Here is a 14486-nt window from a genome sequence, read left to right as displayed (position 1 = left end):
CAGGAGAATTCCAAGGCCTGGTTGATTCTTCAATATGGTGAGCATCTAGTTGCTCTTGCACCAGCTGTTCCAATGCCTGTAATTTATCTTTAGCTAGAGTCCACTGTTTGATCCATATTGGCTTCTCAGTTAGCCATTTTAAAGGTAGGGCTGTTGGTACCTCTAAAGGTTTGGTATTTGCTGTATGTTCTTGTACAGCCTGAATGGCTGGTGACCTTTTTCCATAATACCTCATCATATCCTTTCCAGAATTATGAGTTCCTGGAACTAATCAGGAATGTTAACCTGGTTATTCCTTTGCTGTAGCAAGTCACAGCCCTGTAAATTTATTGCAATATTGGCAATATATGGCTTTAGTCTTCCTATTTGCCCTTCAGGCCCTATGCATTCAACCCATCTTGTGCTTTGTTTTACACGAGATACGGTTCCAATTCCCAGGAACTGAACATCTACCTCTTGAAGAGGCCAATTCGGATGCCAAGATTCTGGAGTAATGATACTTACATCCGCACCTGTGTCTAATAAGCCTTCAATAAAAGTGCCATTCATACAGACTCTTAGCTTTGGTCTTTGATCGTTAATAGAAGTCTGCCAAAATATACGTTTACTCTGTCCTGTTGGGTTTTTGACTCATCCTCCATGCGTAATTCATCATTTAGACCAGTATTACTTTTTTTTCATGCTCTTTTTTTTATTAATTAATTTATTTAATTATTAAAGATTCATTCCCTCCCCCTCCCCCAATCAAGTCTTCCTTCCTCCTCAGCCCAAAGAGCAAGCAGGTTTCTCTGCCCTGTGGGAGGTCCAAGGACCACCCACCTCCATCCAGGTCTATTAAGGTGAGCATCCAAACTACCTGGGCTCCCACAAAGCCGTTACGTGCAATAGGATCAAGAACCCATTGCCATTGTTCTTCAGTTCTCAGTAGTCCTCATTGTCCATTATGTTCAGCGAGACAGGTTTTGTCCCATGCTTTTTCAGACCCCGGCCAGCTGGCCTTGGTGAGTTCCCGATAGAACATCCCCATTGCCTCGTGTGTGGGTGCACCCCTCGCAGTCCTGAGTTCCTTGCTTGTGCTCACTCTCCTTCTGCTCCTCCTTTGGATCGTGAGACTTCAGTCCAGTGCTCCAATGTTGGTCTCTGTCTCTGTCTTCTTTCATCGCCTGATGAAGGTTATCTCGACCCAGCAATACCACTATTGGGAATATACCCAAGAGATGCCCAAACATACAACAAAAGTATATGCTCAACTATGTTCATAGCAGCATTGTTTGTAATAGCCAGAACCTGGAAACAACCTAGATGTCCTTCAATGGAAGAATGGATGAAGAAAGTATGGAATATATACATATTAGAGTACTACTCAGCAGTAAAAAACAATGACTTCTTGAATTTTGCATACAAATGGACGGAAATAGAAAACACTATCCTGAGTGAGGTAAGCCAGACCCAAAAAGAGGAACATGGGATGTACTCACTCATATTTGGTCTCTAGCCATAAATAAAGGACATTGAGACTATAATTCGTGATTCTAGAGAAGCTAAATAAGAAGGTGAACCCAAAGAAAAACATATAAGCATCCCCCAGTATTACATTTTACAGCAGAAATTGGAGCTTTTAATTTTCTTGGTGAGGCACGTTCTCCACTGTGACTGGGAATGACTGGGCACTGTCGGCTTGGGGGCCTGTGAAAGGCCCCTCGAGGAGTTCCCCGATGGTATCGGATTACCTTGTCTGTCTGTTGTTTACCTGCATTCGTTGGACCAATGTCGGCCTTTACCGCATCTCCTACATATACCTGAAGGCCGAGGTCTCCTATTTTTGTCATTCCCAGAAGAGATATTATTCCTAGAAATTCTGTGCCTGCAATCCCTTTTCAGATGTCCTAATTTACCACAATTAAAAGACCTGGCAGTTTGATGTCTCCTCATTGCTTTGGAAATCGCTTTTCCTACCCAAGATTCATCATTATAGCTAAACGTCTCAACATTCATCGTATGCTGAATCCATTCATCCATAGGTGCTGATCTAAACTTTAAAGGCCCAATTATCTTTTTGCATTCTATGTTTGCATTCTCAAAAGCTAGAGATTCAAGAAGTAGTCGTCTATCTTCTGGGTCTGTTACCCCTGTGTCCAGAGCCTTAATTAATCTTTGCAAAAAGTCAATAAAGGGTTCTCTCTGTCCATGCCTAATTCTGGTATATGATTCAACCCTTTTTGCTGGATCTTGTAGCCTATTCCAAGCATTTAAAGCTGCTTGGTGACATAGACACAGTTCTTCATCATCATAAAGAGCTTGGACCTGTGGATTAGCATATTCTCCTGCACCAAGAATTTGATCTTGGGAAACCTCCACACATTTTGCTCTTCCTTGTTGTTCCATATGTTTGGATTCTTCTCTGAAATAGATTCCAAACATCAAGGAAGGTCCATTATCTAAAACTGCAGATACTAACTGATAGAAATCGTGGGAGGTAGCTCTAGCATTAGAAGGCCAAGTCCTTATCATTTCCTTAACATATGCAGAGTGCAAGCCAAAAGTAACAATAGCTTGCTTAATTTCTTTTAGATCATTCATTGCCATTGGCATCCATCTAGCTTCTCTGACTCCCTTTGAGCCTTTAGAAGTTGACACTTTGTCAGAATGAATTACCGGGTATGTCGCTAAAACCCTGGGTAAGCCGGTTCTAATAGCTGGTGGTGACATTGTATCCTGTCCTTGTGCCTTCTTACTCTGTTCACCAGCTCCAATAATTTCTTCAATCATTTCAAGTCTTTTTATTATTGTCTCTATTAAATCCTGAATCTCCTGACCTGCATGTGTTTCTAGTGATTTCACTGAGGTATCAATTTTTAGTCCCCATTCTGCACCTGTGATTCCAATGCTTTTGAATCTTGAATCTCCTTACCTGCATGAGTTTCTAGTAAAGATTGTATGGTTCTTAGGAGTGCCATAATCTTCCTAAATGATAGAATATGCAAAAGAATACTCAAACCTAGTAACCAGTAAATTTAGTTATCCCCATAGTCATGTAAACCTTGCATGATATAACCCATTGTATTGGTAACCAAAACAGTAAAATTCGTGTTGGAAACAAAAACTGCTATATTACATATTATCCAGCGGATTGCGCTGTTGCCAAGTCGCGATGAAAACAGGGTCCTGTTTCAGTGTCCGCCTAGTATTTGTTAAAAACTGGGAAATGCAAGTTGCTCAACAAAGTAAATGTAATTAAATCAATTCCGTACACGGAACCATAAACCCAGAATCCAGGGGTAGAGAAGAGTAACCCGGAAGCCGTGTATGCCTCCACGTGACAGAATCGTCCCCAGGGGTTGCAGCTTTTGACAACCGGTAACTGCGTGCTCCGGTTTGTGCAGCTTAAGAGCTGCGCTTACAAGGGAGATTTGAAAATGACTCAGAAAAGAGCAAACCACGCGGGCAGAGACTATACGGGCCTGTGGAGTTTAAATCCACGTGGGGAAGCAAACGATAGGCTGCATGGGAACTTGAAGTCAATCTGAGGTGTCTAAAGGGAAAATATAAAGAACTGCAGCAAGAAAAGCCACTGCGTGATGATTTATGTTAACCTGCTTGCTCCACGCACAAGGCACAGGCTGCAAGGCACAGGCCGCAAGGCACAGGCCGCAAGGCACAGGCCGCAAGGCACAGGCCTTGGCCGAACTGTCAGCAGGCAGCCAAGCAGGGGAAGGAGGGGTCCCAAAGCCAAACGTTGGGTGCCAGATGAAGACAAAGGCGTAAGTCACAAACAATCCCACGCTAGTTTGGAATTATGATTAATATAATGGTTATTTATTTAAAGGGGAAAAAACTTACAGATCACCGTCCCAGACAACAGCCCTCTGCGCAATCAGGAAGGGAGTCTAGTCGCCAGAAGTGGAGCAGGTAGTAAGAGTGAGCGAGGAGGGAAGTAGCCGCTTTTTTAAAGGGAGAGAGACCACGCCCCAACGGGCTGGCATCTCAGCGGTTATTGGCTGGAGGAGTGGAAGGACTCTCGCAACACAGGTTCATTATTTCTATTTGCTTAAGAATGTGACTATGATTTCGTTAACCTCTCATCAAATGCCTAAGAAGCATTATTTCTTTCTCCTGGTGTCACCATGCTGAAATACAAACTCTCAGATCACGACTCCAAATTTTGTTGATTTTTAACTGAGATGAGTTCATAGGTACTAAGAAAAACCATTAGACAGTTTCCTATGAGACAAAGTGACAATGCAGCATAGAAACAGGTAGTGTAATTTTAGGAGAATTTCTGTATTATGAGTAATAAATTAGGTTTTGATCCTTTAATTACTAAAGACATGACCCAGTTAGATTGATGCACAAAAATTTGTTCTGATAACATATATTACCTCTGTTAGCTGAGAAATATACCGCTTACGGTGCCTTCTACTTTTCTTGATCAGTATTAAACTGTATCATCCAGGGTGATTTTACCATTGTTAAACCGGCCATTTGGTAAAGCAAACAAATTAATTTATCTGGATACTGAATAATGCTTCGATAGACCTATGAGGCATTGTTACTGTTATTGCGTATAAAAAAAGCTAGGTAGTCTTCTTACTTTTGTTCATACTTTTAATAGTTCTTCACAAGTTGTTTTTTTATGTTACATTTCCAAATTTGTATTTTAGAACACATGGAGTAATTCATAATAATTGCAGTATTTTATCAAATACCATTTAGGACCATGGTGGTGACGCATGCCTTTAATCCCAGCACTTGGGAGGCAGAGGCAGGCGGAGCTCTGTGAGTTCGAGACTAGCCTGGTCTACAAGAGCTAGTTCCAGGACAGGCTCCAAAAGCCACAGAGAAACCCTGTCTCGAAAAACCAAATAAATAATAAATAAATAAATAAATATAATTAAACTACCCTACAGAGAAATGTGTAGTTTTCATTATGTGTTTCCATACTGTGATTTTCATTATGTTCTATTTTGTTGATTCTATACTTCTTTCAAACCCAACTCATCTCTCTATTTCCCTTTTCCTTGCTGGTACTTTCTAATTCTTGCCCATGATTTGCTACTGCTCTACTACTGACGTAGATGTCTAGCCCTTGCATTTTTGCAACTGGTTTACACTATGTGGCTTTGACTGGCCTTGAACTTAACAATATTCCAGGATGCTGTGGTACTCCCGGATGCACATGCCGGTACTAGGGTACTTGAATAGCCATGCCCAATTTAATTGTATTTTTATAACTTAAGAAATAAGAGTTAGCATGTAATTAGTCTTACAAACATTCTTGTAATAAATGTGAAACTATTTTTTTTTTGTTGTTTTAGAAAAATGAAACAAAGAAACCTTGGAAATTTCAAGCTAAAGTAGAAGGAGAGTGGTTTCATGGACCTCCAATTTTACATGTTGGTCCTGGTGAAATTGTTCAGTATCCTTTGACGTTCAACCCCATTTTGGAATGTGAAATTACGGTATGAAATCATGGAATCTTCCTTACATTATTAATATCTAAATGAACAAATTAATAGATAGTAGTCAATTTAGTTAATTATACAAATGTTGTCTAACAATTTGTATGTTCTGTAAACTTGATAGGTTGGTTGACTTAAAACATTTGAAAGGCCAATATTTATCATATCTCAGTGCTGATGTCTTATGGATATTTTTAATCTAGGTTAATTTTAGAGGCATGCTCAATAATATGAGATCATTGTTCCTATTCAGTAAGTCAGTTGCTACATCTGAAAATTCTCCTTTAGCAATATTTTTTTTGTCAAGGTGATAAATATACATATAATTGTTATATATGATAATGATTTCCAGAAAGATAAAAATTAAGAGCAGTTCATTATTAAGTCTTTTGTTTAATAAAATAATTTTATATGAACTGAAAGCTTCAGTGACTAACAACAATTGTTGAGACTGAAGATATAGGGTGAGCGATTGGTATTGATTTATGACTGCTGACTGTTATAGAGTTGAAAATTGTTTTGTTTATCATAGGGTAAACTTACTTTAGAAAATGAAGTAGATGGTATGGCACACAGCATTGAAATAGATGGGATTGGTACAAAACCTCTGGCCTTGGATCATATTGTAATAGACTGCAAAGTGGGAAATGTGACAGATAAGTCCATAATAGTGCCTAATTATACAAAAAGTCTCCTGACATTTAAGGTAAGAAATTATATCCTTTTGAATACACTTTGAATTTTATGAAATATATTAATCATGTGAAAAATTTAAAATAATTTTGCCTAATGATATAAAGAAATGGCCCATAGGGAGATGATTATAGTTCTACTTTTTTATTATTCCAACAGCTAATAAATTTAATTTTAATTCCTAAATGGGGTTAGTATCTATCAAGTTTGTTATTGTTGCTTTTACTTTGTTTTTTCTATTTTCTTTTGTCCTTATTTATTTGAGGTAGTAACTTGCCATAGCCTCAAATTACAGTTCTCTTTTCCTAGCCAGCCAAGTTCTTAGGGTACAACCACTTGTTACCATAAACTCCAAACAAGTTTTATACTAAAATATTAGTGTGTAATTATAAAAATCTTTCAAGTTTCCTTATTTGTGTCATGTTTATTTTCCTTGAATAAACTATACATAATAATACAAGATAGTTTCAAGAAAATGAAGGCGTAATTTTTTTTTTAATATTTTGAAATAGGATATATCCTTGTAGCCCTAACTGACCTCAAACTCAAGATCTACCTATCTTAATCTCCTAAATGCAGAAATTGCAGGATATGTCACTGTGCTAGTGAAAGAGGCATGGGTGAGAATCTGCTTAGTCTGCAGAAGGCCCTGAGTTTAGTCCTCAGCACCAAAAATAAAAATAAAATCCAATTCTTACTCTTCTTTTTTAAGAATTGTAGTGCATCCGATGTGTTTCTCAAAACAAGCTTCATCCATCATCCTTAGTTACCTCCATTCATCTTAAAAGGACATGGCAGAAATGTTGAAACTCTCTAAGCTTATTCTATGTTTGTTTTAAATCCCCAAAATATACACTTTGGTTTACTTCTTACTAGATTTCAAAGCATATTCTTTGTAGTTAATATTTTATGTTAAAATTTCTCCTTGCCAGTACTAACTAAAACCTTTCAGTATCATCTCTTAGCTTCAGGATATATTGTGTAGCCACTGATGTGGCCTTTATTGACCACATGTTATTGTCATGTTCATTATTTTTCACTGTATGAGTGTGATATATTCATATTCTCTCTTTCCACTTCCCTTGCTCCCCCTTTTCCTTGCTCATCCCTCTACCTTTCTCTCTCTATTTATTCTTTCCTGTCTTATCTGTCTCTCTTAACTTTTACTTTCTCACATCCAGGACTTTGTGGATTCTAGGCAGATGTACCACTTCAGCTCAGATGCAATGTTTTATATTCATGTTTTCGTTCAGATTATAAAGCATAACATCGAGGTCTTGAGAACATAATAGTGCATATTTTATATTTTTAGCAACCAATGAAACCATAAAGTGTGGCATTAAAACAGGGGTGGAGAGAATGATGGTACGTAGGTAGGTAGGAATGATAGGAGATGACTTTTTTAGTACCCCTTATCTACTTTCAGAATTTATTAACAAGTAGGGAAAACTATCAAGAGTTTTTTAAAAACACATTTAAAAAAAAACTCCAATTATCCTACATCATTTGTTTACTTTATTTTGTTCCCATGACAAAAATAGTGTCTAGGTTGTTACTTTAAATTTTACCTTACAGAAGGAATGCAGGTTAAAAATGTAATGCAACTAAATTTTCATATGGGTCTATGCTTATGCAATTAAATGTAAATTATTCTCACATGTAAGCATAATGGATGATGCGTTCTTAACATTTTAATACACAAATCAGACTGAGTCAATACATATCCAGAAATTGAAATGGTGTATCTTTTTGTAGGTCTGTTTTTCATTTTAGCACTTCTACATATTCATGTAGAACAAGACACCTGGACTCAGCTTACTTACCCATTTTCTTTTGTTGATGGCAACACCTAAATTGAAGTCACGATCTAACTTACAGCCATCATAACAATATGCATATCTACATCAGTCATCATATCATATTTGTACAGTGCTATTTATGTTATACCACAAAGTAGGAAAACAAATGGACAAGAACAAAACTCCAGCTGATAGACAACTGCCTGAAGCTGAAAATTATTTCAGACATTGAGAGAAATAATACTACTACTTAGGTTTCACCATGTGCTTGCATTGAGTCCTCTCAATACATATGTTCTCCATTCTCATTCATTGTTTTTCAGTCTGTAAAATGGAATTTAATTCAATGTGATCAATATGTTTGCTCTTCTTTCCTCTTTCTCTCTCTCTCCCTTTCCCTCCCTCTTTTTTTTAAGATTTATTTATTTATTTATTATGTATACAACATTCTGCCTCGATGTATGCCCACATGCCAGAGGAGGGCACCAGATCTCAGTACAGATGGTTGTGAGCCGCCATGTGGTTGCTGGGAATTGAACTCAGGACCTCTGGAAGAGCAGCCAGTGCTCTTAACCTCTGAGCCATCTCTTCAGCCCCCCTCCCTTTCTCTTAACTGTTCCTTCCACCCTCTACCAATCCTTCACCTTCCCTTTCCTTTCTTTGCCCCGTTTCCCCTTTGTTCCTTTCTCCTTCTTTCCTACCACACTTTCTTTCCTGTTCCCTACCCCTCTCCATGCTTGTTGCTTCATTTTCTTCAGCATATACATATTCTTAAAAATTCAGCACTCAGGGGGGAGGCAGGCGGATCTCTGTGAGTTCAAGGCCAACCTGGCCTACAAGCTACAGAGAAACCCTGTTTCAAAAAGCAAAACAAAAAAATCCTACAGTCAAAGACAATTCCACTTGTATTCAAGTGCTTTTGTCTTTTATTTAAGTAATTCTGTAAATCTATTGATTCCTAAAATCTTTAGTGGGATAAATATATCACAATATTCAAAAATCTGTAAATGAAGGAGTACATATTTGAGGAAAACTCTAAATGCTTTTTGGAGTAAAGATTGATGAAATTTGGGAACCTGACCTGTACCTATCTCATTCTGCATACCTCTGCAACTTTGCACCTGCAGTAGCACCTATAACACATACAAATAACGGAAGTCTTTCAAACAAGAGGATATGCAGTTTTGGTATGTATCTATATTTGACCTTTCTTAAGTTACCCTGGCAATATCCACTAGCAAGGTTTTCTTATTTAGCTTATCTAAGAGATCTGTTTTGATAGAAAGATCCTATTCTCAGACTATATGTCAAAAGCACTCAATTATTTAACTTAGCCTTTGCTGAAACATATAATATAAATAATAACCAACAAAAATTTGATTGTAAACTTCATATTATGAAGACCTGGAATATGAAATGCACTTATGCAATACTGAAGGATGTTGTCTGTCCTTTTGAATCAAGTAAGTCACATTTATGTATAGAGGTTTTAGCCAACCAAAGAAAGGTGAGATGGTTGAATTTTTCACCTACAGCATACATGAGAGTTCTGTCTGAATAAGGCAGAATTTTATTTGTAATTTTAATAATTTATAAATTTAATCATAATTAAATTTAATTTAAAATTATTTATACATAATTTGTCATTAAAAATAAAGTAAATGAAACAAACCTTAGGTATAGATTTAAAGTAACAGCAGAAGACAAAAATCAAACATTGCCAAAACTCAGACATCTGTGAAGCAGCAAAAAGCATATTCAGCATATCACTAACAGTAGTACTTGAGAAGAAGAAAAAGACAAAAAAAAAAATCAAAGGACTAAAGAAAAGAATTAGTTCCAGAAATTAAAAAACTAATAATACATTAATCTACGTATCTGAAAAGCTGATCCAATTTGAAATAGACAAATTGAAAATGATCCACACCTGGAGTACCATTTGATTTTTTTAAGCACTCGAAAGAAAAGAAAAACAATGAGCTATCAAAGTAGAAATAGCAGAACGTGTGTCTAGTTACATACATATAATAGATTCTCAATAATATCAATATAACATTTGGAAGGCTGGCACTGTAGAATTGCTTTTTGTTCAAGGATGCCTTGGTAAATAGTGAGGTCAGTGTGTTCCAGGCCAGCATGGGTTGCAGAAGGAAACCCTGTCTCAAAAATAAGAAATGGGAAGTAAGGAAGGAGGGAAGATACAGAGAGGGAGATAGTGAATGAATGCTTGAATAGATAGATGAGAAAGTGCATAGATGGAGAAACATGTAGTGTGCTAGTATGTCTGTACAATAAATTATTATGCAGTCTTCAAAAGGAAGGACATTTTTTTGTGTTCAAATAAGATACAAAGAAAGGCCACAAACACGATGATACTGCTCACATGTGCAACCAAAATTACATAAAATTTGTAAAGGCTAGGATTTTGTTCACTAGAGGATGTATGAATATATATGTGTGTTGGTAGTGTATGTCTGTCTCTGTGTGTTTGTGTTCAGTATATTGTGAAAACAGAGGTCTTCCTTGTGGTTCATTTTTTTTTTTTAGGTAACTTCAGATTGATAATATGGGGAAATCTACACCTGACTATTAAATCCCATACATGATAAGAGATAGCACTTTTGTCAACTTAAAATTTTTTACAAATAAATGAAAACTGTAGCTACAAAATTTTCTATGTGGGCACTGAAGATACGGATTAGTTGTTAAGCAAATCTGCAGCTCTTCTGGAGGACCCAGGTTCACCTTTTAGGATCCATATCAGGGAGTTCACAACCAGCTGGAATTCCAGTCACAGGGGACCCAAGGCCTACTTTTAATTGTCCTCACAAACACCTATATTCCAGTTCCACGAGACATGAGGCCTTGTTCTGATCATGCACCCACATATAAGTAGATACACACATAGACGCACACACACACTCATAAACACTGCAATGTAAGTCTTTAAAAGTGCTTTAAAGTGTTAGACAAATAAAGACACAATTAACTGAAACTTTAATAATGTTTGTGCCAAAATTATGCATAAATATTCTTCACATACTGTGTTATTACTAACATGCAAATTCATTGAAATAGTCTATTTCTTGTACATCAAATTCCACTAAAAATTGCCCTCCTTCTATAAAAGATACTGATATGTTGATCATCAGTAATTAAGTAGCAACAGAAAATAAGGTTCATTTTCTCAAAATTTATTTCCCTTGTTCTGGTTTTCCACAAGCCTATTATCAGTCGTCTCCCCCTTTTCTAATATAAGGCCATTTTCTTCCTTTTCAGTGAAAAGTCAATAAAATTAATGGAAGTAAATTACAATGCATTTTATGTAGTAGTTTATAGCGCCGACACATTTATAGTAGTATAACATAACAAAACAAAGAAAATATTTTCTTATTGATATTACATAATTCTTATTTTCCAATCCATTTTTTCTAGGTAACTGCAGATCTCTCAATAGTGTGGGGAAGTTCTTATATCACCATAGAACCTGACAGCTCAGTTCCATACACTCTCCATATATGCCCTTGGAAACGTGGAGAATTCAGAGGTATTAAATGCACAATAAGATGCTATCATTAGGTTCATTGCTAGGAGGGAAATATGATAATAATAAATAAAACTACAGTTTATTCTTATTTTGGACTAATGATATGGGAAAAGTCTTACTTTGTAATTTCACTCTATCCAAATAATTAGAGCTTCAGGGAATGTGATTTATACTAAGTATTAACTTTATCTTGTCAAGTTCAAATATATCTGTAGAAGAAATTTCTGGAAGTGGAATACTTAGTTAAGGGTGTTTATATTTGAACCTTAGGAGATACTTTCAAATAACTATATTAATATATGAACTCTAAGGCATTCTGTGATAGTGCCTTTGGTACTATAGAAATGTATATTATAAACTTTCAACATGTACTCAGTTAACATGAAAATAGAGTTAATGTTTGGTATGTATGAATTATTCTTTTGGGTTTTTTTTGTTGTTTTTTCGAGGCAGGGTTTCTCTGTAGCTTTGGAGCCTGTCCTGGAACTCCCTTTGTAGACCAGGCTAGCCTCGAACTCACAGAGATCTTCCTGCCTCTGCCTCCTGAGTGCTGGGATTAAAGGCGTGCGCCACCACCGCCCGGTTGAATTTTTCTTTATATCTAATCAAGTATTCATTTATATAAATTTTCCAGTGATAATTGAGCAGAATTAACCTACTGAGGAGATTGCTACATGCTCATTCAACATAATGTTAAAAGGGTATTAAACCTATTAATTAAGTACTTATCATCTTGTGGTCTCTGAAAGTACTGATCTCTCATCCCTATTTGCCTTGGTAAAGAGTATCTGTACAAAGGGTCTATTATAACATGATAAAATTTGAAAGTGTGACCCTCTTTCAAGCATGGAGTATTTTATTTTACTGTTACAGATAAGCCAGAGATTGTGAAATGATAGGAAATTTTAATTTAAAGTTTCATTCTGATTGTCTTTTTTTTTCCCTCCTGATTATAAATCATACTACTTGGTAGATTTCTTTAATTTTAGAATTTTAATAAGTCTTTTATAAGAGAAAATAAGTTCATAAGTTTCACATTAATTTGTTTAATTTCTTTTTTTTCAAAGATAGGATCTCAGTACATAATAAGCTTCTCATTTAAACTTTGCGAATTCTTTTGTTGAAGCCACACACTTTCATACAAATTCATGTGTGTTTTCATAAATTATAATAATTCTTAATTTTCTATTATATAGAAAACTTTGTATGGGTTTTGTTGCTTATGAAAAGAAGCCACAAACTCTTAAATATCATTGAATGTTTATAAATGCCTTAGAAAAAAGACCTTGGTCCAGCACCTGCGCACGCACACACACACACACACACACACACACACAGAGACAGAGACAGAGACAGAGAAAAGGAAACACACAAGAATTCATGCAGGCATGCACATAAATTGTCACCTCTTTCCCTTTCTACTCCACCCATGTCTCACACAAACACAGTCATATAAATAAATTAGTAAACACAACAAAGTAAATCATTTGTAGAGGCCATTAAGCTGCCTTAGCATATGACGACATGCGGTGCCAAGCCTGATAACCTCATATTAATCTCTGAGATCCCCATGATGGAAGGAGCGAACCTACTGTCTTCTGCCCTCCACACAGTCACTGTGGCACATTTACACTCATGTACATACACTTGTACTCAAATAATAACAAATAAATGTGACACATTTTAAAAATGATTTGTCCAAAGACTCTTCAAATTATTCAGCTAGAAATAAAAAGAATTAACAGGGAAGGCAGTTTAGGCATCCTTTCGGCTGTTGTTTAGAGTCTTAGCTGGGGTCATCCTTGTGAATTACTGGGATTCTCTAGAAAATTTCCGAGGATTTCCTAGTGCCATGTTTCTAGCTTACTCCTTAATGACTTCCTTTATCAAGACATCTCTTTCCTTTCTCTCCCTCTCTCTTCTTCCCCATTCTTGAGCATCCTTTTCCCTTGTTCCCTCATGTTCTCCTTCCTGCTCTACTTCTCCCCTCCCCCTGCCCTTCCACCCTCCCTTCTCCTCCACCTCACATTTCCAGTTTTCTCAGGAGATCTTGCCTGTTTCCCCTTCCCACGGGGAATCCATGTATCCATGTATGTTTCTCTTAGGGTTCTCCTTGTTACCTAGCTTCCCTGCGGTTGTGGACTACAGACTGGTTATCCTTTGCTTTATGTCTGATAGTCACTTATGAGTGAGTACATACTATGTTTATTTATCTGGGTCTGTGTTACCTCACTCAGGATAGGTTTCTTTCTTTTCTTTTTCTGGTTCTGTTCATTTGCATGCAAATTTCAAGATGTCATTTTTTTCCGCTGAGTAGTAAGTACTCCGTTGTGTAAATGCACCACATTTTCTTCATCCATTCTTTGGTTGAGGGGGATCTAGGTCATTTGCAGTCTTGGACTATTACAAATAATGCTGCTATGAACAGCAATTTTTGGAAGCAGATACAGTGATCCACAGTGAAGCACTGGGCCATGCTTCCAGAGACCACTGCAAGAGCTATAGTATGAACAGAGGGGTAAAGACCATTATGGGGATACCCACAGAAACAGCTGACCTGAGCTAGTGACTCTGGACTGATAGCAGGGGAACCTGCATAGGACCAAACTAGGCCCACTGAATGTGGGGGACAGTTGTAAGGCTTGAACAGTCTGTAGGGCCATTGGCAGTGGGACCAGGGTTTATTCCTAGTGCTTGAATTAGCATCTGTTATACCCAAATCCGTGGAGCTCCCTCAAGGCCAACAAGGAAACCAAGTCCCATATGTAAAAGCAAAGAGCCTTTATTTTAATCAAGTTTGCAAACTCTGTCTGTCCGTGTCCAACATATTGGAATAATCAGAGAGCCTCGAGCTCAATTAGAATTTGGTTTTTATTGTAGTAAAGGTGGGGATGAGGGGTTTCTGAGGTTCAGGACCTCTAATTGGCTGACATCTGTCTAGGGGTGTCTTGGTGAATGTGCACTGGCAGGTGATCCTATCTACAATGG

At 37.0% G+C, this 14486-nt stretch overlaps 1 protein-coding gene across 1 annotated transcript in view; it reads left to right on the top strand.

The window, feature by feature from the left end:
* The window catches only part of Cfap47 (cilia and flagella associated protein 47), a 307853-nt gene that overhangs the window by 185374 nt on the left and 107993 nt on the right, over positions 1-14486 (top strand). The window contains 3 exon segments of the mRNA XM_057760135.1: positions 5316-5459; positions 5992-6165; positions 11387-11498. Coding sequence (XP_057616118.1) covers positions 5316-5459; positions 5992-6165; positions 11387-11498 — 430 coding nt within the window.

This window comes from Chionomys nivalis, chromosome X, assembly GCF_950005125.1.
Source record: "Chionomys nivalis chromosome X, mChiNiv1.1, whole genome shotgun sequence".
In the NCBI taxonomy this organism is placed as follows: domain Eukaryota; kingdom Metazoa; phylum Chordata; class Mammalia; order Rodentia; family Cricetidae; genus Chionomys; species Chionomys nivalis.
The sequence above is the reverse complement of the archived record's forward strand: the minus strand, read 5'-3'. Positions and strand labels throughout refer to the sequence as shown.